Raw genomic sequence first — 24984 nt, 5'->3', positions numbered from 1 at the left:
GGGCAGCGCCAGATCCTTAACGCACTGTGAGGGCTGGGAATTGAACGGGTGACCCAGTGCTACAGAGACACTGCCTATCCCATTGTGCCACAGTGGGAACTCCAAGGCTTCTCACACTTCTTAAATTGTCTTATTCATCAGAGAATGCTTTTGGCAGGCCAAGCTGGCCCAGTAGTTCAAGAGGAAAGGGAAAGAAACAGTTAAAGCATTTTAAACTGCTAGAGAGAGCTTTTCCATTTTTTTTCTGGGAAACCAGCAGTTTGCATGGAAATCACAGCTTTTATACATTAAGTATGGTTATGAGTCTCTAAAGCTGTGTGAAAAATGTGGACTTTTTTCCCCAAGGGAAAAGGAGAACGAGGACCAAAGGGGCATGGAGCTTTGTGCCAAGGTTTTTCAGGTGACAAAGAAAAAGGAGAGACTGGCTGCTTCTCAGAAAATAGAGGATTTTATCGATAAATATTTTTTGCTGTACCATGCTTAATTCTAGCCCCACACAGAGAGAAAACCTTTAACCACGATTTTTAGCAACTCTACTATTTTACTATTGTGTCTTTTCCCATCCCAGTTCTACCATATTCCATCACAGGCAAACCCACATCACATTGCATAATAAGGACCATTTCAGCACTTCACTGCCAAGCGCTGGCTTTTCCTTCGTAAGATTCCAGATTACTTGAATAATAGTAGTCAGAGAGGCTGGGTTAAAATCAGAAAGCCTTAAAATATTAGCAGCAAGAAATGATGCAGGAAATAGCAGAGGTATTCAAATTGAATTTTTTGAGCCAAAGAGGAATACTTTATGTAAATATAAGGCTATAGAAAAATGACACATTAAAGAGATTTAGAACCTTCATTTAGTAATAGTAACAGTAATCATAGGATAGTGTCAATAGTAGTGCCACTGGTAATAATGTATTCATTTGTGTAATATGATAATACTGAGTTCAGCTTTTTTTCTTGTGCCAGGCAATGTGTTAATATTATTTGATCTCATTGAAGCTTTATAAAGATGCTGTGATGTTGGCACCACATTTTATATACAAGGAAACCAAGATTGAGAGCAGAAGTTCTTAAGTTTTAGCATGCATGAGATAAATTAAGATGGTTGTAAAATACTAATGATTTGCATTTTGAAACAATTTAGCATGAAAATAAGTCCTAAATATTCATATGGATTTAAAAACACTGCAATATACCCTGGAGATAACGTATCAGTAAAAAGAATCCTGCATCCTTTTAAATGATTGCATACTATACCAGAGCAGAAAAGCAGCATGATTTATTGAACTCCTAACTTACTATTAAACTTAATCCTCCCCCAAGTTTTTACTAGAAATATTTCAGCAAAAATATTTATATGTATTGTATGATTGGTAGATTTATCTAGGAAAGTTAATTTCCAAAGTCTGTCCTGTCTATAGGCCATCTACATCAGAATCACCCAGAATGCTTCTTAAAAACTTTAAAACATAACTTCAAGGAGCACATAATCACCATATTATAAAATCTTTTAGAGCCCAGAAAAAGACACAAAGCTTCTGAATTTGTTCCTAGGATGAAAAAAATTAGTTCTAAAATTTAAAAAAGATAATACAAAGAAAGAAAATTATAAGCTAATTTAATTGACATTGATGACAAGTTTTAGAAAAGCAAATGTACCTGCATTTTAGAAAAATCATATATAATGATTAAATTGAGTTTAATCCTAAGAATGTAAGGATGGTTCTACTTCAGGAAAAATCTAATAATATAATTAACATAAGGCAATATTAGAACTCTTTTCTCTCCCCGACCTCACTATGATTCTTTTTTTATGGTAATAATTCACAATTTTCAATATATGAAGACCTGGAGAATAACCAAAAAAAGTTTAACTTTCTCCTCTCATTAAATACAATGCCAGTTTACATCTACACTATTCTGTCTTTCTACCTAAGTATGGGCTCTTGAAGACTTAATATGTCTAAAGCTGCAGAGCCTACAAAGTCATGAGGGTGAATGATGGAAGTGTTGTTTTTTTAGGGAACTAACTTTGAATATGCAGAATAAAAAATAATAAGGCAGTGAAGCAGAGAGAAGGGTGGGTTAGGAAGTGCTGAGGAAGGAGTAAAACACTGAAAATAGAAATTATAGATTTTATAGTGCTGCCCAATCACAAGTTTCTCAGCATATTTTGGACACAGAAGGGAAAATTTCTCCAAGTTATTGCACAGAGGTATCTAAAGAAGATAAATGTAAATATTAGTCATATATTTCAAGCAAGATTTTTTTGGTGACATTCCATGTTCTGATTTTTTTCTTGCTGTGAGACTATTCAGTCTTCCTCTTTTTTTTTTTTTTTTTTTTTTTTTTTTTGTCTTTTTTGTCGTTGTTGTTGTTGTTGCTATTTCTTGGGCCGCTCCCGCGGCATATGGAGGTTCCCAGGCCAGGGGTTGAATCGGAGCTGTAGCCACTGGCCTACGCCAGAGCCACAGCAACGCGGGATCCGAGCCGCGTCTGCAACCTACACCACAGCTCACGGCAACGCCGGATCGTTAACCCACTGAGCAAGGGCAGGGACCGAACCCGCAACCTCATGGTTCCTAGTCAGATTCGTTAACCACTGCGCCACGACGGGAACTCCCAGTCTTCCTCTTGAATGGGGCACAGAGTTACTTTCATGCATTGCTTAGGAGTAAAAGCTAAAGCTTTAATCACAGTGTGTCAAACTTATCTCCTCCTTACCCAAAGGAAAAATGTTTACATGGTAGTATCAAGATGATTCTGTAAGGGTAGCAAGAAGATTTCCCCCAAAGGTGTCCCAATTTATAAAAGAGAAAGTATTTTTATCAATTTCATTGCCTACTCAACAACAACAAAAATTATTAGGCCAGAAATGGAAGGAATTTTTCTTAAGTTGCTATAAAGTACTTATAAGAGATCCACTGGAAACTTCATAAATAAATGTGAAAGGTTTAAGCAATGAGGTCCTGCTGTGTAACACTGGGAACTATGTCTAGTCACTTATAATGGAGCATGGTAATGTGAGAAAAAAGAATCTATACATGTAGGTGTAACTGGGTCACCATGCTATACAGGAGAAAATTGACAGAACACTGTAAACCAGCTATAATGAAAAAATAAAAGTCATTATATAAAAATAAAAATAAATGTGAAAGGTTGATTACCTTATGTCAGAGTCAGGGACAAAATATGAATGCCTACCATCATTCTTATTACTGGAGATGATAGACAATGCAATAGGATAAGAAAAAACTATAATAAAGGGCATAACCATTAGAAAAAAAGGAGGAAAACAATTACTGGTAACTATATATTGTTTCTTACTAGAAAAATACAAGAAATTCAAATAAAATACTGTTAAACAAAGGAAGTCAGTAAAACAGCCAAAACAACACAAACATGCAATGAACAATAGCATTCCTATTAACAATCACTGATTAGAAAAGGTAATAGATGAAATATTCTAATTTTTATGGGAAAATTCACCAGCTATAAACTTAAGAAGAAACATGAAATAAACCTTAAAATTTTGGTGAATAAGTGGAATGACATACCAGTGTAAGAAGACCTAACATTGCAAAGATTCTTTCCCATATATGTCCTTGGTGGCTTAGCAGTGAAGGATCTGGCATTGTCACTGCTGTGGCTTGGGTCATAGCTGTGGCATGGGTTCAATCCCTAGTATGGGAACTTCCACATGCCCTGGGCATGGCCAAAAAAAAAAAAAAAAAAAAGATTCTCCTCCATAAATTTATAAATTCAAATAATTGCAAATAAAATTGCATGTAGGTTAAAAAAAGTAGAACATGGAAAACATTCTAACATTTTTAGAAAAACAAGTAGACTATGTTAGGCAAGAATCTTTTTTTTTAAGAGAAGGTTAACTGGAGAGGCTTGGTCTAGATCAAGCTAAGCAATCAATGTGGTATATTGTCAAATGAATAGACAGAAGAAGGCAAATGAAACAAAATACAGACCAGAAACAGATCCATAGATATTTGGGAACTTATTTGATAGTTTGAATGGCATTTCAAAACAGTGGGAAAAGACTAAATTTCAATAAATGATGTTGGAAAATTTGCCTACCCATATGTTAAAAAATTCTGTTCAACTATCAAGTCATACTATGCCACATAAACGGAAGACAATTTTTTATATTATTTTATGCATTCAGTTGGTGAAAGGGCTTCCTGAATAAGACAGAAAATCCATAATGCTTTTATTTTTATATCATTCTTCTCTTGGAGATTTCTAGACACTGTGGATTAAAAAGAAGGATTAAGGAATTCCCTGGTGGTTCAGTGGGTTAAGGATCCAGCATTGCCACTACTGTGGCTTAGGTCACTTTTTGGTGCAGGTTTGATCCTTGGCTCCAGGAAATTTTTCATGTCATAGGTGTGACCAAAAAAAAAAAAAAAGATTAAGAATGGGGATTTCAGTCAGTACCTTTGCCAAGCAGTATGAAGATATTTTAGAGTATTAGAACACTGGGAAGAGGTTGTTAAATCTGGATGTTATTGTTGAAATACTTAGAATTGTTAACAGTTCTAGGAACTTTCATGATCTTTGGGACATGTTTCAATTCGAGGAGAAAGGAACTTTTGGAAGTTTCGGTTTTGGAAATCCCAAGCATTAAATTAATGTAATTTATTGGAATTTACAAGGAAACTCTTAAAGGCTTTGAGAAATTCTAAAATATATAAAAATGTAAAATGTGGAAATGTTGAGAACAATGAACACCTCTACAGAAGTAATCATTGTATTTATATAGAATATAAGCACTTTATAGATTTAGGAGTGGAAACCATAGACTAGTTTGCTCAGAAGTTATAAATTTTGATACATGTTAAAATGTAGTATAAAAGTTATTTACTCAATATTAGTCAGGTACTATATTCTAATTTCTCTTTTAAGCATCAATTATGCATTTATGAAATAATTCATATGATTTTAAGAAACATATATAATACAGCCTTTTACTTAAGGAATCTAATAATGTTCTGGAGTTTTATTCCCTCTCCAGATAGAAGAAATGACTGAATGCTTGAGAAAACAATGATCGATAACATTAAAGACAATTAATGAATATCATAAGGTTTTGGACACATTGCCTTCTCTAGTGCTAAGCAGCGCCAAAAAGAGAGGATTTATTTTCAAAAAAGACCTGATGGTGGAAATAAACTCTCTAATAATATTTGCTTCCTGGACCTAAACAGTCTAATTCACAAATGAATCACTTCCTTTTAGATTTTCTTGTTTTTCTTCAGGATGAAAGTGTGAAAATATATCTATTTACTAGAAGTTGGTCTCATTTTTTTTTTTAGGGAAGCAAATCAAAGCAAAAATCCACATAGGAAAATAAGTTTTCTTCCTCATTTGGCTTTAACACAAGCTGCAACAAAAATTTAATAATTAGGTCACCAGAGACTCACCAGTTTATACCTTTCCACATATGAAAGTGCCATTCCCTACAAGAGTTGGAGAGGAATTTAATCACAAAACTTCAGGTTAGTACAGATTTATTAATGATTTGTTGATGCAATAGAATTCTTTGGATAAAGCCAAACTGTGGTTTAACATCTTGACCTGATATTTGTCAAAATGCCTACTGTTCACTTTTAGATCTTCTGGTGATAGCAAGCTCTAGGATTTGGCTATTGCTGTTGTTGTTTTGTTTGCTTGTTTTTTTGAGACTCAAATCATCTGAGCCACAAGAGCACCAGGGACTGTGTTTCAAATGGTAATGACAGTTGAACTTGGGCATGCAGATATCTCTGAGATCTTGTTTTCCTTTCCTTTGGGTAAATACCCAGAAGTGGAATTGCTGGACAATATGGCAGTTCTATTTTTAACTTTTTGAGGGAACTCCACATTATTTTCATACTGGATGCACCAGTTTACATTCCCACTCTCAGTGTACAAGGAGCCCTTTTTCTCCAATTTCTTGCCAAACCCTTTTACCTTTTTTTTTTTAGGGCCACACCTGCAGTACACAGAAGTTCCCAGGCTAGGGATCAAATCAGAGCTACAGCCTACACCACATCCATAGCAACTCAGGATTCAAGCCCTGTCTGTATCCTACACCACAGCTCACAGCAACGCCAGATTTCCCACCCACTGAGTGAGGCCAGGGATGGAACCGAATTCTCATGAAAACTAGTTTGGTTCGATTCCTCTGCACCACAATAGGAACTCCTTTACCTTATTTTTTTTAAGAAAAGCCACACTGGAGTTCCCGTTGTGGCTTATTGATTAATAAATCCGACTAGGAATCATGAGGTTTCGGGTTCGATCCCTGGCCTCGCTCAGTGGGTTAAGGATCTGGTGATGCCATGAGCTGTAGCGTAGGTCACAGATGCGGCTTGGATCCCGCGTTGCTGTCGCTCCAGCATAGGCCGGTAGCTACAGCTCCGATTGGACCCTTAGCCTGGGAACTTCCATGTGCCGAGGGAGTGGCCCTAGAAAAGGCAAAAAGACAAGAAAAGAAAAAGAAAAAGAAAGTAAATAAAAGCCGCACTAAGAGTTGTGAGGTACTGTCTGATAGTTCTGATGTGCATTTCCCTGATGTTGATGTTGAGTGTGTTTTCATCTACCTGTTGTTCATTTGCATGTTTTCTTTGGAGAAATGTCTACTCAGTTCCTTTGCCTACTTTTTAATTGAGTGCTTGCCAAGATGGGGAAATTGGCAGGTTCCTGTAGAGTACAAATTTCAGTTATGTGCGATGAGTAAATTCTAGAGAACTACTGTAGAGCAAAGTGCCACTAATTATCAGTACTGTGGTCTGTAGTTGAAATTTGCTAAGAGGGTAGAATTTATATTAAATGTTCTTATTGTATTAATTAATAGTTAACTAATTAATTTAAGGTGTTCCTGTTGTGGCTCGGCAGTAACAAACCCGACTGGTATCCATGAGGATGTGGGTTTGATCCCTGGCCCTGCTCATTGGGTTAAGGATCTGGTGTGGCTGTGAGCTGCAGTGTAGGTTGCAGATACGGCTTGGTTCCCAAATTGCTGTGGCTGTGGTGTAGGCGGGCAGCTGTAGCTCTGATTCGGCCCCTAGCCTGGGAACTTCCATGTGCTGCAGGTGTAGGCCTAAAAAGGAAAAAATAATTAATTAATTTAAAGGATTAATTAAGGAGGACACTTTTGGAGAGAATGGATAGGTTTATGGTTTGCATTGTACTGCTGTTACACGTGCATACTTTGATATTACATGAATGTATTCTTATCTCCAAATTCATTAAGTTGTATACATTAAATGTGTGCAGCTTTTAGCATGTCAATTATGCATCAATTTTTTTAAAATATTAAAGTTGTTTTTTAAAAAGGCAATACCGAGTTGGCCACTCTGAATTCCTTGAGGTCTAATGTAGCATAACAGCGTCTCAAGATTAAACGAAACAAAGAAAGCCTGGGATGAGAGAAGGCAAGGATTCTTTTTTATTTCTATAAAAATGGCAGCACCTTCTGTTATTTTCCTTTCAGAATTGGGGCTTCAGAGGATTGATCTGATACAGTTGGTAATCTTACTTAAAGACCTTCCTATTAAATAGATTCAAAATACTTTTGAAGAACAGATGGTATAGACTAGAGGAAGAGATAAACACTGTATGTTAAACATTTTATTGATCAATTAAAATATCATAATTTAAAATGTTGATTCTTCTGTGGGAATTTTGCATATCTGTCTGTGATGGAGAAAGACATAGACAGGGTTTATGTGGGGAGTGGGATGGAAATGTATTGTCTAAGGTTTAAATTGGACTCTTCCCATGAGGTAAGAATGAAGAAAGCAGCTCTACCCTTCAACCCCCATCCACCCTCCCAGCCCTCTCCCCAATCCCCAAATACCAAGCAGACAGATGGCTTTTCTTCAAGGTAAGGAAACCAGAAGCCAGGTTTCAATCTTGAATCGTGTGCCGCTGGGTACTTTGAAGACTGCTCTTCTGCTTATTTTTAAGAACAGTTTGAAAAAAAATGATAGAGTAGAATAAAGAAAGCACCTGTGTGTATTTGATGAAAAAGGCGGCCTATAAAGTTAGCAGCTTTTTGAAAATAATTTAGTTATAGAAAGAATGTATCCTTCTCTTCTAGCACTTCTTTGTTCTGGTTTTTTCTACAAGAGAATGAATTCTTGATAAACAAATACAAACATCTCTGTAAATTAATCTTCTTGATGTTAATTTTCAATAATGTTAGCCCTCCATTTCTGTGAACTATTTATGCATGAAAATTTCCATTCTCTTATTAAAGTACTTGTTTTGCATCTACCAGCCATCCTCATAAATTATGATGGAATATTTGGATAAGTCCCTAGATTCACCAAAAGCTAAATAAGACTACAGAGAAGAGAATATCCCACAAATCATTGTGTAAATATGTATATCTAAGTATCTGAGTTCGTTACTTTAGAGCTAAAAATATTCTTCTCTTCTAAACAAAGAAGATGAAGTCATTTACCACTATTGACATGGCATTAAAAGTTACTTTTCCACTGGTTCACATATTTATGGGAAAGTATTAGAGCGAAGATCAAATATAGAAACAAGCTCATTAATTATGGAAGGGGCCAGGAAATAGCAAGCCTACAAATAACCCATGTTATGTCCTGCTCTGCCCCTGCACACCATCATTCTCCCTTGGAAGTGGGACCTGGGTCCAAAGTTGGTGCAGGCTGTGTTCCTGACAATAGCAGGGTTGTAGTGGAAACTGTCTTCACAACCTAATACTGGCCTGATACAGTGAATACCGTATAAGCAGCAGGTCTGCCTACCCTAAGTTATGCTTATTCATGTGATCCCGTCATTATCCCCAGGATCTGTGCTCATCACCCTTGATCTCAATTCTACAGGATTTAGACCAGAGTTAGACCCTTGGAATGCTAGATAGTAGTGCCTTGATTCCCTGACTATGCTAGGGAAAAATTGAGTTTAAATCTAGCATTGAAATTCTATGGAATGCAGAAATAGCAACAACAACAACAACAACAAAAAGACAAAAAGACAGAAAAAAAAAAAAAAAAAAAAAAGAAAAAAATAAAGAAGGAGTTCCCGTCGTGGCGCAGTGGTTAATGAATCTGACTAGGAACCATGAGGTTGCGGGTTCTGTCCCTGCCCTTGCTCAGTGGGTTAACGATCCGGCGTTGCCGTGAGCTGTGGTGTAGGTTGCAGACGCGGCTCGGATCCCGCGTTGCTGTGGCTCTGGCGTAGGCTGGTGGCTACAGCTCAGATTCAACCCCTAGCCTGGGAACCTCCATATGCCGCGGGAGCGGCCCAAGAAATAGCAACAACAACAACAACAAAAAGACAAAAAGACAAAAAAAAAAAAAAAAAAAAAAGAAATTCTATGGAATGCTTTGTGGCTATGGTAGTCAGATGATTCCTGATACAAAAGAAGACCCCATTGTCCTTCAGAGACATCTGCCTTTTTATTTGGCTCAGGCTTTCTGATCTTAAAGGTAGCTATGAATTTACAGAAGACGAAAGCCTCTTTGTTTTTGTAGTTGCATTTGATATGTGGGGAAATTCAGATGATTCTTCCTCAGTGTTAACTTTCCAGATATTATTTATAAAGCTTTATCCTTCTCATTGTCAAAAAATAACTTATTTAGGAAAGAAAAAAAAAAAGCACTCCTTGGCAAAAAAATACTGCAATAAAGATGGTGGGATGTTTAGTGTTTGATGGATGAACAAGTGGAAAGAGGGTGTAATTTTGGAACCAAGAGACACCCCCCGTGATGGCTGGTCCTGAGCTCCTTTGGGGGGAAAGCAGTCTTTAATTACATCTGGTCCTCATTAATTCTTTTTGGAGTCTCTTTCCAGATCTGTTCCCCCATCAGCCTCCCATTGAGCAGCAGAAATTCCAGATGGTTCCCTCCATATGCCAGTGCTCATTCTCTTAAGTAGGATAGATTGGTCACTGACAGAGTAGGATGCAGTAGCCTTGGCCAAGTCAAGGCAAGGTGAAAAGCATTGGGCCACACTTAAATTAAAGGTGGTTTGTCATTTATGTTTCTAAGTGCATTGTGTGAGTAACTACTTCTGGATCATTTTTCTGCAACATCTTGAATAATTTCATGGAAGACATGCTTTTCCTAGACTATGTGACAAATTGCACCTAGCTTTCTACACCTGGAACAGAGAGAAATCATCTAGAAGCTATCATTGTAGTTGAATGCTGGTCCATTTGGACCATATCTGCTCTGGAGACTACACTAGGAGGAATTTTTTTTTTCTTTTTTTTTTTTGCCTGTGTCACTTGCAACAATAGCTGTAACCTTTATTCTTGGTATACAAGGAGAATTCTTTGTTAAAGTTTTTATAGGGCATAGGTTCATTTCATCTTTGCAGAGTTTTCTTACAATAGACACATTGACAGACTTTCCATTTTGAGGTCAATGAGTGTGAAGATGGGGTTCATCTCCATACAATGAAGAAGTATATTACCTTCTCAAGTATATTTCATTGTATTTATTTGTCTTCATCTGATAATGGGAAACATGTCTTACTCATCTTTGAATTCCTACAACCCCACAAGATTTGGCACATAATGAGAAAGGAAAGGAGACAAGAAAAAAAGGTCAGTGGAGAGATCCAGGAAATTTCAAAGTGAAAGATGGCGCTGAAAGAAATAAGAACAGTGTTTCTACTTGTGTCTTCATCCTATGCTTTTCTACTGATGGCTGTTTGATTTTACATGTGGGATGTGTGTGTGTGTATGTATGTATGTATGTGCGTGTGTATCCTTCGGTGTTATTTTTGAGTATATACCAAATGCTGGGTATTGTTCTATGTGTTGAGCAAATAAAGTGAGGATGAGAGCTATGGTCTGTGTTCTCATGGAACTTGGGCTAACAGTGATTTGTGGATTTTTTTTTTCTTTTTCAGGCCCACCAATGGAATATGGAAGTTCCCAGGCCAGGGATCCATTCCCAGTCCGAGCTGTGACCTACACCATAGCTGCAGTGATGGAGATCCTTAATCCACTGTACTGGGCTGGGGATTGAACCGGCATCTCCACATAGACAAGCCAGATCATTAACCCACTCTGTCACAGAGGGAACTTCATGAAATTTGTTGGTGTATTTGGAGAGGGTAGGGCAATTAAAGAAAAATTTCTTCTAAGGGGGTATGTGATAAAGACCAAACGGAAATTTTAAAATTCCATGTAATTGTTGTATTTTAACTGAGAAGTATATTCAAAAGAGACCTAATATCATGCTTGTATGTTTGAATACTTTGCAGATGAGAAAAAACATTTATTGGAGAAATTTAATTATTTTCCATGATAAGTTTTAAAAGCCAAACATTGGTGGAATGGGCTATACATTGGAAGAGATAAAAGCCATTTGTATAAAACTCTTGTATTTAAAGGTGTTGCTTGAAATAATTTCTATCCTGCTTTTAAAGTCAATTGAAGTCCTGAACCTATAAAATGCATGTTAAATCTAGAATGTGCTCTAGATATTTCACTCGTCTAGTTGAATTGTTAAAACAACCAGACATGAAATTGAAACATATATTTATTTTCATCTCTTTAGCCTGATTACTCGTTTTATATCTGTCACTAATAAACTTTTGAATTTTAAGGTGTGTAGGGAACTAAACTCAACAGACCTGGCAACATTTATTTAACATCTTTATCTTTTTTTTTTTTTTTTTTTTTTTGGTCTTTTGTCTTTTTAGGGCTGCACCTGTGACATATGGAGGTTCTCAGGACACGGGTCAAATTGGAGCTGTAGCTGCTGGCCTACACCACAGCTCACTGAAACACCAGATCCTTAACCCACTGAGCAAAGCCAGGAATTGAACCAGCGTCCTCATGTGCACTAGTTGGGTTTGTTAACCACTGAGCTACAATGGGAACTCCCTATCATCTTTATATTTGATGCCACTGTACGCTCTAGGAATTTTTATAAAGGGTGATCCCTTCTCCTAAGGAAGTAACAGTGGGAGAAAAGACATAATTACACAGAGAACCAACCCAGTGACAGATCCTACCTGACAAGCAAAAGTCAATGTATGTCATTACAATAATGTATTTTAGTGCTATAAGAAGGTACAAGGTATCACTAGAAAGTGAGAGAGAGATTCCTACTCTCTCTGGTGGATCCACTGTAGGGACCAGGATGGCTTGCTGGCAGAACTAAAGCGTGGGTTGCTTCTGAAGGATGAGTGACTGGTGAGAATGCTGTGGACCATGCCCACACCTTGAGAAGACACGTTCTACTATTTGACTCAGACCCAAGGGGAGGAAGGGAGCCCATGTAGAAGAATGTCTGGACCAGGCCTGGAGATGTCACACTTTACTTCTGCCTCCATTTTATTGACTATGGCTCAGTCACATGGCTTCATTTAATTGCAAAGGAGGCTGAAAAAAGTAGTCTAACTATGAATCCAGAAGGACAAGGGAAATGGTTGTATTGCAACACTGTAATCTCTGCCATAGGAAGGTGTGGTGGTCTTATCGCTAGGGCAGTAGGCAAGGACTAGAAAAGACAAATTCTGAGAAGTTAATTTAGAGGACAGGTCTTTAAGAAATACACGGTGGATTGTTTCCTAGAATAAGATGTGATGTTATGTTAAAAAAATTCTTTATGTATGAAATAGAAACAGATTAACAGACATGGAGAGCAGTCGTGTGGTTGCCAAGGGAGGGGCAAGGATTGGAAGTTTGGGATTAGCAGATGCAAACTATTTAAATAGGATGGATAACAACAAAGTCCTGCCATATAGCACAGAGAACTATATTCATTATCCTGTAATAAATCATAATGGAAAAGAATATGAATATCTATCTATCTATCTATCTATCTATCCATCTATCTATCTATCAGAATCACATCGCTGTGCAGCAGAAATTAACACAACATTATAAAATTAACTATACTTCAATAAAATACATTTTGAAAATTCTTTAAAAAATCTTTGCATGTGTCTGTGATTATGGTACTTGAAATGTAAGCAGAAATGTTTATTTGGTATTTTTAATTTGGGTTGAATTACTACTAAGCCTCAGAAAGTAACACTTAATGCTTTGGCACACGTGAGCTACTTATTGTTTTAAATGAGAATCATTATTCATGTGTTACTCTATTGCTACTTTCAAACAAAAATCAATGATTCTTTTTCCTGAGGTGGTATGGAAACTGCTTTTATGAAAGGGGAGATGAAGAATAATGCTTTTAAATTGTCCCATGAGCTCTGCAAGTATGCAAAGCTAATGGACAACAGTCCTAATAATGAAAACATCCAGTGTTTGTTGAGCATGTACCAGACACTTGGCTTTTCATGGTGAGGATTGGGGAACTGAGATCAGCTTACTAGTACTGCTAAGTACTTTAGATTTATTGATTCATTTAACCCTCACACAAGCCCAGGGGATGAAGCAGATATTTTTATTATCATCTTCACTTCTCAGACTAGAAAACTGAGGCATGGAGGGAAAAAGTTGTTGGTTCACACAGCTGGTCAGTCCCAGACCTGGGAGTTGCATCCAGATAGTCTGACTTCAGAGGCCAAGGTCATTTGTATGGTTCTTTACCTCTCAGAAACAAGAGCCCACTGGAGGAACAGGGACAAAGGGTATGGAGCTCATCCATACGTTTGTACTCCAGTTAGGCTTGGGGCAGTGTTGTGAGCATCAGCAATGCCTTTGGGGCAGGGTTTGTGGAGCAATATATTAAGGCAGTCATGTTAACCATGCCTTCTCGTTTCCCCTGCCTTTTTATTAAACCCTAGCCTTTGGCAAACCATTTGCTCTTCTACCTCCTGGATCAGGCAGTGATGCTATCAGATCCTGAACTGCCTGAAGAACCCCAATGTAAGTCACTGTAGGACAGAAGGCAATTCTTGTCTTGGTTACATGTCTGAGCAATTTCTTTTCCTTCTGCAGACAGGACTGTCCTTGTGGATACAGATCTTCCACTCCTCAGAGGCCTCTATGTGAGGGGAACTCTAGAATTCCCTGTGGACAGAAGCAACGTTCTGAATGTGACATGCATGGTCATTGCAGGCGGGGAGCTGAGAGTCGGTGAGTCAAGGGCGCTGGGCTTGGAAGCAGAGGATGGTGTCATCCAGCAGGTGTCTTAAGATTGGGGAAGGTGGACGCAAGGAGGGCATTTACTAGTAAAGCTTCTCTGTGGCAAAGTTTGGACACAAACAGAGATGACTTCCCTTGGGCATTCTCTCCTGCCTCCCTGCTGTCATTGGGCCATGTTTCTGGCTCCAGGGTCCTCATGCTCATTGCAGAGCTCTTTGTGCCTCCTCTGGGCCACACACCAGTTCTCCCTTTAGTTCTCTGTGTGGGAATTTACCTGTGGCTCATGCTTCCAAAAGATCTCATAGGATGGATTTGTTATACTTTGATCTACCAACTCACAAGAAAATTTGAGCTGCTTTCTCAATGCAGATCCTTCAGAGAACATCCCTGAAAGCCAAGCTGATGCACTAATGCTTTATTGGGGCAGAAAATCACTGTGAAGTGAGAGTGAGTCTCTCAAGGAAAACAGGGCTGTTTACTTAGCACAGGAGGTGCCTTGAGAAGAGCCTTCTAGAACCACAGCTTCCTGGGACAGTAAAGGGAGAAAGTTGGGGAGAAGGCAAACCATTCACTTGGCCAATCCCAGATTCTTACCTCCTTCCTCTGTCTTTCTTTGTTGTATTTCATGGCAACCTGGGCAGTTGGTTGAGGGGCCAGAGATGCAGTTGTGATAGGAAATGGAGCTGTTCCTGCTGGGAGGGGATGTTGCTGAGACTGAGGCACAGGATGGAGGAGTTCTAGGGTGGTGTGTTGAGCAGGTCTGGTACATTGGCTTACTTAAGTAAAAACATGATGGGAGTTTGCACTATGGTACAATAGCTTGAGGATTTAGCATTGTCTCTGCAATGGTGCTGGTTCAATCCCTGGCTCAGCAAAGTGAGTTAAGAATCCAGCATTGCCATAGCTGGGGTGTAGGTTGCAGCCATGAATTGAATTTGATCCCTGGCCCCAGAACTTCCATCTGCAGTGGGTGATACCTAAAAGAAAAAAAAAACAAACAAAAAAATCCCATGGGTTGCTCTAAATAGACTATATACTTGGAACTATTGTAGACAATAAGTCTACAGTAATAGAAAGACATGTCCATGCCCTCAAAGAACCACTTTGGAACCTATTAAGGTATTCATTCTACTTTTCCCCCCAAAAGGAGATTAAAAGAGAATTTTCAGGAGTTCTATTGTGGCTCAGCAGGTTAAGAACCCAACTAGTATCCATGAGGATGTGGGTTCGATCCTTGGCCTTGCTCAGTGGGTTAAGGATCCAGCGTTGCCATGAGCTGGGGTATAGGCAGCAGATACGGCTTGGATCTGGTGTTGGCAGTGGCTATGACATATTCAGGCAGCTGCAGCTCTGATTTGACACCCTAGCCTGGTAGCTTCATATGCTGAAGGTGTGGCCCTAAAAAGAAAAAAAGGAAAAGGAAAAAAAAAAGGAAAAAAATTAAAAAGTATTTTCAGAAACAAAAATACCTTATCCCAAAGAACTCAATCTCTGTTAGTGAGGAAATATTTAGATATTGTTCTTCAGTAGCAGGCAAATTTTAGACTCTCTGATGGGAGAGTCTTCTCAACCTAACTCCCCTGTCCAAAGTTTAAATCACTGCAAGATGTTTCCTGAAAAATGGTCTAACCTATTCTGGAATGCTTCCAGTGATTAAAAAAAAAAAACAAAAAAAACGGCAAAGCAAACAAACAAACAAAAACCTATGAAGACAGCATGTTTCCACTTTTTTAAAAGTCTGCTAGAATCCACTATAATAGAAAAAATAAAAATCTTAAAAAAATTTCATACAGGAAAAAAAAGTCTACTAGAATCTCTTTCCTTCTTGTAGCCAAAGTCTATCTTCCTCTAATTTCTGTTGGTTCAAGTTCTTCTGTTTGATCCATTCAGGACGAGTATCAGACTCTTCCTTTTGATAGCCCTTTCTTCACATTTTCTTTTTTAAGGTTATGAAGTTCCTATTATTTTAACCGTGGATAAATCATAGTTATTTTAGTCATTGTTATTATGATGATTATATAGTTAGTTATTTTAATGAGAATTATTGATAACCTAAAATGATTTTTTATTTTTGTTTATTGTGAAACCTGGAGAATACAGAAAAGCAGATAGAAAGTTATACAGAAGAAATGATGTAATCATTTATATTCCCAAATGTAATTGCAGTTAATTGCAGTTGTTTCATGTCCCAAAGTCATTGTTTTCCTATACAAGTATGCTTTAAAGGGTATACAGTTTATATACACACATGCTTTAAAACATAGGAAGTATTCAGTCTGATAATCTTTTGAATTCTGATATATTAATAATGTGAGACTTTCTACAATTCAATCTGTTTCCAAGACACAATTCAAAAGCTTTAATATTCCACATCAATGTAAATCTATACATACACATACATGTATAATAATTTAATCATTTTTCTATTGTTGAACATCAAGGTTATTTCTGATTTTTTGTCTTTGTGACTTACTCTGCAATGAACATCTTAGCATTTAAATCATTATTTATATCTCTGATTATTTCCTTAGGATAGACTTTTATAAGTGGAATTAATGGACTCAAGGATAAGCTCATGCTTTAAAGCCCTTGATGCATATGGTCAAATTGCTTTTCAGGAAGCTTTTACAAATTTGCACTCCCTCCACATTTCTCAGATTTCTGAGAACCCCTCACACTTCCTGAAATTGTCACTAAACATACTTGTTTTGTTTAATTCCTCAGAGTGTGAAGCCAGAAGGAAAGAACTATTCCCCAACTGAGTAATTAAGAGTATAAGCATAAGACCTGATTATTCTTAACATAGAAACTTGAATATAGCAGTATTGGACTATATTCATGCACTATAAGTCAGACACCCAGGGTCGCATCCAGCCTGGTCACCTACTTGATTTTTTTTTTTTTTTTTTTTTTTTTTAGGCTGCACCTGCAGCATATGGAAGTTCCCAGGCTAGGGATCAAATTGGAGCTAGAGCAATCGGCCTCCCACAGCCACAGCAGGGTAGGATCTGAGCCATGTCTGTGACCTACACCACAGCTCACAGCAACATCAGATCCTTATCCCACTGAGTGGGGCCAGGGATTGAACCTATGTCTTAATGGATGCTAGTTGGGTTCATCACCCCTGAGCCACATGGGAACTCCAACTACTTGATGTTTTAAATCATCCTCTGGATGCCTCCATTCCTTCATCTGTAAAGTCTAAGACAATGGTAGAACCTACCTCACAGGGATGCTGACACCATAAATGTAACAGCTCCTAGGAAGTGCTTGCCTTATAATAGGTGTTTAATCAATGCTAGTTCATCTGTCAGGATGCCCACGGGTAAGACGTGTCACACTGAATTGAATGATTGGAGATGTTAATGAAGGAAGCAGTTAAAAAAATCCAAATGGCCTGGGGCAAACCCTAGGGCTAGAAACAGGAGCGTATTTACTACCCCTTGCCCTAAAGCAGAAGAGAAGGAATAGAGTTGGAAGTGAATGTATAGAGATTATTGTCAGATAGCAGCATGACCTTTTGTGTGACTGGACTCACTCGATACTGGACTTTGTGTGACAGATCTCACTCTCTATCCTCTCATGCTGCCATTTGACCAAACCTAGCCAGAACTCCCAGTAAAGGAGGATTCACTGATGTCCTGCATTTGGGGCAGCCATATCCCAGTCACGTGATGCTCTCCACCACACCCTGCCACCCTGCAGATACAATCCTCCTGTTGAAACAGCCAGAGATTCAACTTTTTCATCCAGCCGTCTTATGCCAACTACATTGTCAGCTCTAATTCCCCTCTTTTTACACGTGTTGCCTCAAATATATATCTCTGCCTGGAACACTTGTGCAAGGATTATTTTGTTTTCCCTTGGGTTTTAGGGATATCTAAGGGCAGTATTTTTTACTCATCTCTTTATTTTATTATTTCCATCCATCTTCTACAGTTAGGAGATCCTTTTGGCTTCATTTTTTTGTTTGTTTGTTTGTTTGTTTTTCCTCCCAGACTACTATCACTTGCTTGTTTGTTTAATATTCTTTAAAATCCTCATCCAGTTTATAGAAATATTCGATAAAATTGAGCCTTGTTCTTGTTACTAGAAAACTTATTTCAAGTTGACATCTTCTATTGCTAAGAGTGGTCTTTTTCCAAAAGTTGTTCTTAGGTTTCTGAGGTTCTTTATTGCAATCATTAAAACTTGTGGCCTAGAAGTTCCTGCCATGGCTCATCAGTAATGAACCTGTTTAGGATCCATGAGGACTCAGGTTTGATCCCTAGCCTCACTCGGTGGTTTAAGGATAGGACTTTGCTGTGTAGGTCACAGATATAGGTCCGATCCCATGTTGCTGTGGCTGTGGTGTAGGCTGGCGGCTGGAGCTCTGATTTGACTCCTAGCCTGGAACTTCCATATACTGCAAGTGCAGCCCTAAAAAAAAATCAAAAGCAAAACAAAACAAAACAAACAAAAAACCATTTGTGGCCTGAAGGTCTTTACCTTTGAAGAGAGGTGACACTGCCACTTTCCAGCTTTGATATACACATTAAAACTCTTATTTTTAATTTTGTCCATTCTCAATCATATTTTTAGTTATTACTAGACAACAGTATGTTCTTTTTTTCTCTCCACTTGTCCATGTGTTCCAGGCCTAAAGGTTGATTATCTGAAAGGAACCCATCTGCCCAATCCTATGTATGTTATGCCTGAAGGAAGACTTTCAACCCATCTGTCCCATTCTACCACGCCCTAAAGAAATCCCAACATGAAATAGATAATAAGACTAGTTAGCAAATAAACTTAATAGATGTGGACATTGGCACAGAGCACTGCCAGAAAATGTCTGCTATCTGCTGCCATTTGATCCAAGTCCCAACATTGTGGAATTATATTTCTTGGTGGTCCTGCTTTTAAAGCAACTGATGCTGGCAAAAGGTATCAATTGACTTTTAGTAGAGTGGAATCATAATACTAGCATTAGAAGGGAAGTTGAAGATCAAAGCTTTGCTTAGAGGGCTACAGCTGCATCACAAATGCCAAACTCAATTTCATTCTCTGTGCAGGGGTTGTCTCATTAGTCTGATAAAACACTTGAGATAAGCAGAAAGCATTTCACTTGTTTGTTCATTCTTTCATTCGTTTTGTTTTTGCTCATTGACTCCCATGTGCTGAGTATTACGGGAGAGGTTGATTATACAGAAATAGAAGTGGGGAACCTAGCTTTCAAGAGATGTCTCCATAAAGCAGTGGAGACAAACAAATAAAAACATAATTGGAAGTGTCACCTCTTCCAACAGGGAGGGGGATTAAAGATAAAAGAAGAGATCTAAAAAGGCACATATTTGTGGATGAGCATTTATACCTTCAGGAAATTGTAGGGAATGAGCATGCCTGGATGGTAGGATTTATGGAATGGTGGCCTTCTTGGCCTCGTGTGTTATGTTACAGAGTTTGGGGTTTGTCGTGAAGGCAGTGTGCAGTCAGAAGGTAGTTTTAAGCAGGGAAGTGACATGATTAGATTCGGTCTTAGAGAGAGTTCCCATTGTGGCTCAGAAGGTTATAAATCCACCTAGTATCCATGAGGATGTGGGCTTAGATCCCTGACTTTGTTCAGTGGGTTAAGGATCCGATGTTGCCATGGGCTGTGGTGTGGGCCACAGATGTGTTAAAGGAGGTTCCACTTCCTTCCCAGCATTTATTAGTTAAGGGACTCTGGTAAATTACATGAGCCATCTCTCCCTCCATTTCTTTACCTCTAAAATGGGTAAATAATCATACTTTATAGAGTTTTATAAGAATTAAGTGAGTTAATAGACATAGAGAACAGACTTGTGGTTGCCAAGGGGGAGCAGGGAGGGAGTGGGATGGACTGGGAGTTTGGGATTAAGGTGCAAACTGTTATGTTTAGAATGGATAAGCAATGAGGTCCTGCTGTGTAGCATATCCATTCTCCTGGGATAGACCATGATGGAAAATAATATATTAAAAAATGTGTATATGTACATGTGTGTGTGTATGTGTGTGTGTATGACTGTGTCACTTTTCTGTACAGCAGAAATTGGCACAACATTGTAAATTAACTATACTTTAATAAAAACATTCAAAAAAATCAAGTGAGTTAATATTCATAAAAGCGGTGGAACTATGTCAGCACCTAGTAAGCCTTCATGGTGGTTTGCTGAATACATGTACTCATACATGTCAAATTTACATTTCAATGGAATGTGTAAGTGGTAATATATAGAGGGAAAATAGATTTAGGAGAAAGCAAAGGAGAGAGGACTATCCTAAATATATGTATATAGTTGAGGGTCATCAGCCAAAACATGAAATCAAAGCTGTGAGATAGGGAGAAAAATGGCCAATGCTAAAATTTTGGCGAACACCAACCTTTTAAAGGTAGTGGAGGAAGCTGAGCTCAGAAAGGAGAAAGGAAAAGAAATAGCTGTGAAAACAGATGGAAAATTAAAAGAATATAACATCTTCAAACAAAGGATGGAATTTGCAAGAAAGAGGGAGTGGTTAGTAGTATGAGACACAGTGGAGAGAACAAAGAAAGCAGGAGAGGAAATTGGCCATCCTATTCTATTTTTTATTGATTTGTTTGTTTTTGAATAATGGCTAGCAAGTATAGTTTTGACAGAAAATGTTACTTTGCATCTGGAACAATGAAAAAAATTGACACATTACCAAAAGACAATAATTTCTAATGAATTTAATACCATTTAACTATTCTTTAATAACTTCATTTTGGGGCTTAAAATGCAGTCTTAAGGGCAAATGAACAGAGTCAATCTCATGATTGAAAAGGAACAGTTGTCCATATTGAGTGATGGCATCAAACCTTTATGTGCTTTCATGAATGACTTTCTCTGGGATGATAAAATGGAGCAAATAAGTAGATATTAAGGAGAAAGTAAATTTGTCTCTGACTCAATCCCTCACTTTCTCTTTCACTCAGTGCCAACTCAGTGCCAAGCATTCTTCCTGGGACTTGAGTATTTGACCGTGAACAAGACAGATGCTTGTATTCTTTTGTTGGGGGAAATATACAATGAAATAGTAAAATAAGGAAGGTAATTTTAGATGGCAATACATTCTCCGAAGGAAACTAAATAAGAGAGTGAGCTGAAGAGAGGTGTTGGCATCATAGATGAGGTAGTCACTAAATACCTTCTGGAGAGCTAGTGTGGCTTCAGACCATAGAGACAAGAAAGAGCTAGACTTGCAGAAATTTAAACAAGAGGGTAAAACTGACAGCACTAATGGTCTGAACCTAGCCAGAACCCAGATTGGGACTTGAACCCATGGTTTTAAATTAGAATCACTCACCCAGTGTCTGGACTGACTGAGGTTCAGGTTCTTCATGTCTCCATGTGAAAGGAATTCAGCAAGAGACAAAGTGATAGGCAAGAAAAATAGTTATTAGGATAGGACACTTGTGACAGATGCAAGTGGGCAGGCAAGGAAGCTCTGCCCCGAGGATCATTATCCAAGGGGAGTGGGAGTTGGAAAAGACCACCTCTTCCTTTCTGGGAGTAGTGCTCCTCCTTAGTACCCAGGAAGGTGTGTATTCAAATCAGCAAAAGGATGGTCCTCAACTCCTGCCCTTGGTCTGAATCTGAACGCAAGCCTCATCCCATCCCCCACCCAGTGACCTGAGCAATTCTCACACCTCCACTAGTCAAGCAAGCCTGCCTTGTTCTGATGGCTCTTTTTTGAGCAATTTATTAACTTACAGTGATCTCCCAACATCCCCTAGATTTCCCTCTTTATCTATGATCCTTTATTGGGACTTTTACAACTACCTGTGCCTATCAAGGGTTTCAGACAGAAAGAAGAGCTAATGTCAACGCCCTGAGGCAGAGGCAGTAATATGCTTTACACAAGTGTGAGGCAGAAAGGCAGCCACAGCAGCTGGAGAATAGTGAAGAGTAGGCATGTGTTTCATGGTGGAGGCTGGATCTTAAACTGGGCAGTGTTTCTTTCTAAAACAATGAAGGATGCAAGTGACTCTAATATGTGCCAAAAATTGCTACTTTTTGATATTCCCTTGCATAGGACTTTAACAAGACAAATTAGTTTAGGATCTTTGTGAATATGGAAATTCTAGACATCTGGATTATACATCCAGTTTAGCGACTCATCATACAACTTCTGGGAAATTCCCCAAGAGTAGATTTAAAACTGTGGTATCTCAGACCTCAGAGATTGTATGAATTATCTGTACCATGATGTGGATAACACAACTGAGATCCAAAGAGATTATTGATTGTCTCCAAGGTCTCATAGCTGGTAAAGAGCAGGACCTGGAATAGAGGGTATTTTAGTCCCTTCAAATATTCGTCCTTCCAGCCTTTGCCCAAGGACTACCTTTACTGTGAGCATTTTCTGTCTCCATTCTGTAGGTTTCAGTGTACCTTTTCTTCTGGTCCATTTTGTTCATTCATGTCATCATTGTTGTATTCTTTGTTTTGTTTTGTAATGGTATGTTTTCATGAACGTCTTCTCTGTATTAGATGATAGGTTTCTTCACAATCTTTCATAATCCTGGTACTTAGTGCAAGAGTAGGTTTCTGATAACATGCTGTGTGGATGATCTGTGTATACGTGCTGTATACATAAATGGATAGACACATCTAAGCCTGTCTTTCAGCTCAGTTCCTTTTTCTTGTAGTACATCCAGGCTCCCAACACTTAAATGTCAGCATCCATGAGGAAGGAATTATAGTGTTGATGTAAAAATAACTACAATGCACACACCAACACTGCCGCCATACACCATATGAAATAAATAAACAGGGGTTAAAAACACAATGAAAAAGTTGGTGATCTTGTACAAATCTAAAGTATTTTCAACTATATTCTGTCTAGAAAAGGAAAAGTAATAAAAATGCCTGACTCAAAGCCTGTTCAATAAACATTGGTTTGTTGAATGTTTTAAATATTTGCATTTGTTAGCTGTCTGAACTCCTCCTTTTCATCAGTGTCTTTTTTTAGATGAGACATCCTCGCCATGCTTTAATATTGGTGATGTTAACATGTTTTTGATCCAAGCATGCAACTCAATGGAAAGTGTTATAATCTTATGCATACTTTTAAAGCTGCAAATGGAAAATTCTCTCCTGATAGTTCATAGGAGGATTTCAGAGAAGGATCATCGGTAATAATATATGTGTCTTTAAAACTTAGCAGAATCTTCCTGATCCCTAAGTAAACAACACATGCCCCACACTTCAGTACCCCTGAGCATCTAGCACCAGATTGTTCCTTCAGCCTGTCAGTGCCAGGTCACATGGTGCACTGCCAAGTCACTCAGGAATTATGCTAGGGTTTTGATCCTCAAACTTGTCACATACTGTTTTACAGAGCCAGTGATGGGTCTTTGTCAGCCCTGTCTCACATTTGTGGGCAGGAGCCTAAGGTCATCATTAGCACATGACTTTGATTGTCAGGAAATGAAGTACTAGGTATATGGAAGTTTCTTTCATTGCTTCCATGATTGGGACTTTCTCAATCCTAAAGAAGAAGAAAAATCCATACGCAGTTTATTGCCTTCCAAACTGACAGTTCTGGAAGGCTCATTGGATGATTAAGTAATAAGAAGGAGACAAACCAGAGGAAAGTGTAGATTAAAACATATCCTCCAGCTTAAAGCCACAATACCCAGTAGTCAGACTCATTGAGTAGCCAGAAAGAATCTTATGGTGATGTTTGTTTAAAAATGATATAATCAATAAAACAAAACAAAAATATATTCTCTCAAATTTATGATTAAAAATAGTACAAATTTACCACACATTTCATATATAAATATAAGTATACATTGATATCTATAAAATAAGATGGTTTAACAATTCGCTAGAATGGATCATCAGTCAACAAATCGGTTTTTGTTTACACTGACAGTTATGCCAATCAAACTACTAGTCACTAAAAAGGTGAAATCAAAGGGAGGTTACTTTTAAATATTGCACTTTTTTAACTAGAAGAGCAAAAGCGTAAAAGCTTTGTTCTTTACAGGCTCAGGAAACCCTAAACTCCAGTTTTCTGAGTTCCTAAGAAGACTAGTAGCCAACAGTTAAATAAAATGTATTTCAACATTAGAGGGAGCATAGAAATATCTGTTTAGTTTCAGATGGATATTAGTTCTCCGATAAAATCACATTATTCTTAAATAACATCTGTGTTTTTAAGCAAAATACTTATATAAGAATCATTTGTCTTTACTAAACACAATGACAATTTCTATTTTTACTTTTTTAAATATTTTATAAATCAGCATTTCCCAAATTATATTTTGGACTCTTGAACTTCTATCACAATAACATAAAATTCCTTAGAGATGTATTGATTATTTAAAAATGATTAAATAGTTAATTATCCAATAAATAGAAAAAATTGTTAAATATTATTTAACTAATTATTTTTGCATGGAAAAACTAACTAATTCTAAACAAACTGGAAAATAAGTGAATGAATGTGTGAATAATTTATTTTCTTGGTTGGAAAACTCTTATGAGAGTATTTGAATTTGAGAGGAATTTAATTGTATCCCCTGCAGTTCCTTGGGCTGGATATTTAAATGAGTGATCATCTAATATTTTTATCTTTGAAATGTCTAGTGTTTAGCACTTTAGGAATAGGACATTAGTTTCTAGGAAGAGCTTGACTTCTTTCTCCTAATTTCCAAATGGAAACATTCATTTGAAAATGCTTCATTTCTCTATTGTTACTACTACTACTACTTCTTACTCTCTTATTACTACTAAAAGCCAACATTTTTTAAAGCATGTATTATATGCACATCCTGCCATGTATCATTATCATGCACTAATATTTAACTATAATGAAAAATGGATTTTATTATCATGCCTAGTTTATAGGTAGTTGCAGAGACATAGGCTTCCAGAAGTAATTTAGCTCAATCTTATTTATGAAAATTTAAG

At 37.7% G+C, this 24984-nt stretch overlaps 1 protein-coding gene across 10 annotated transcripts in view; it reads left to right on the top strand.

The window, feature by feature from the left end:
- The window catches only part of PKHD1 (PKHD1, fibrocystin/polyductin), a 477788-nt gene that overhangs the window by 282717 nt on the left and 170087 nt on the right, over nucleotides 1-24984 (top strand). For all 10 annotated transcript variants that reach the window (XR_002345756.1, XM_021098821.1, XM_021098820.1 and 7 more), the window contains one exon: nucleotides 13901-14038. Coding sequence is in view for 9 of the 10 variants with exons in the window: in XM_021098821.1 (XP_020954480.1) it covers nucleotides 13901-14038 (138 nt within the window). In the remaining variant the exon portion in view is untranslated. The remainder of the gene's footprint in view (nucleotides 1-13900; nucleotides 14039-24984) is intronic.

Source organism: Sus scrofa, chromosome 7, assembly GCF_000003025.6.
Source record: "Sus scrofa isolate TJ Tabasco breed Duroc chromosome 7, Sscrofa11.1, whole genome shotgun sequence".
NCBI lineage: Eukaryota > Metazoa > Chordata > Mammalia > Artiodactyla > Suidae > Sus > Sus scrofa.
Note: the sequence above shows the minus strand (reverse complement) of the source record. Positions and strands in the feature narration are given on the sequence as shown.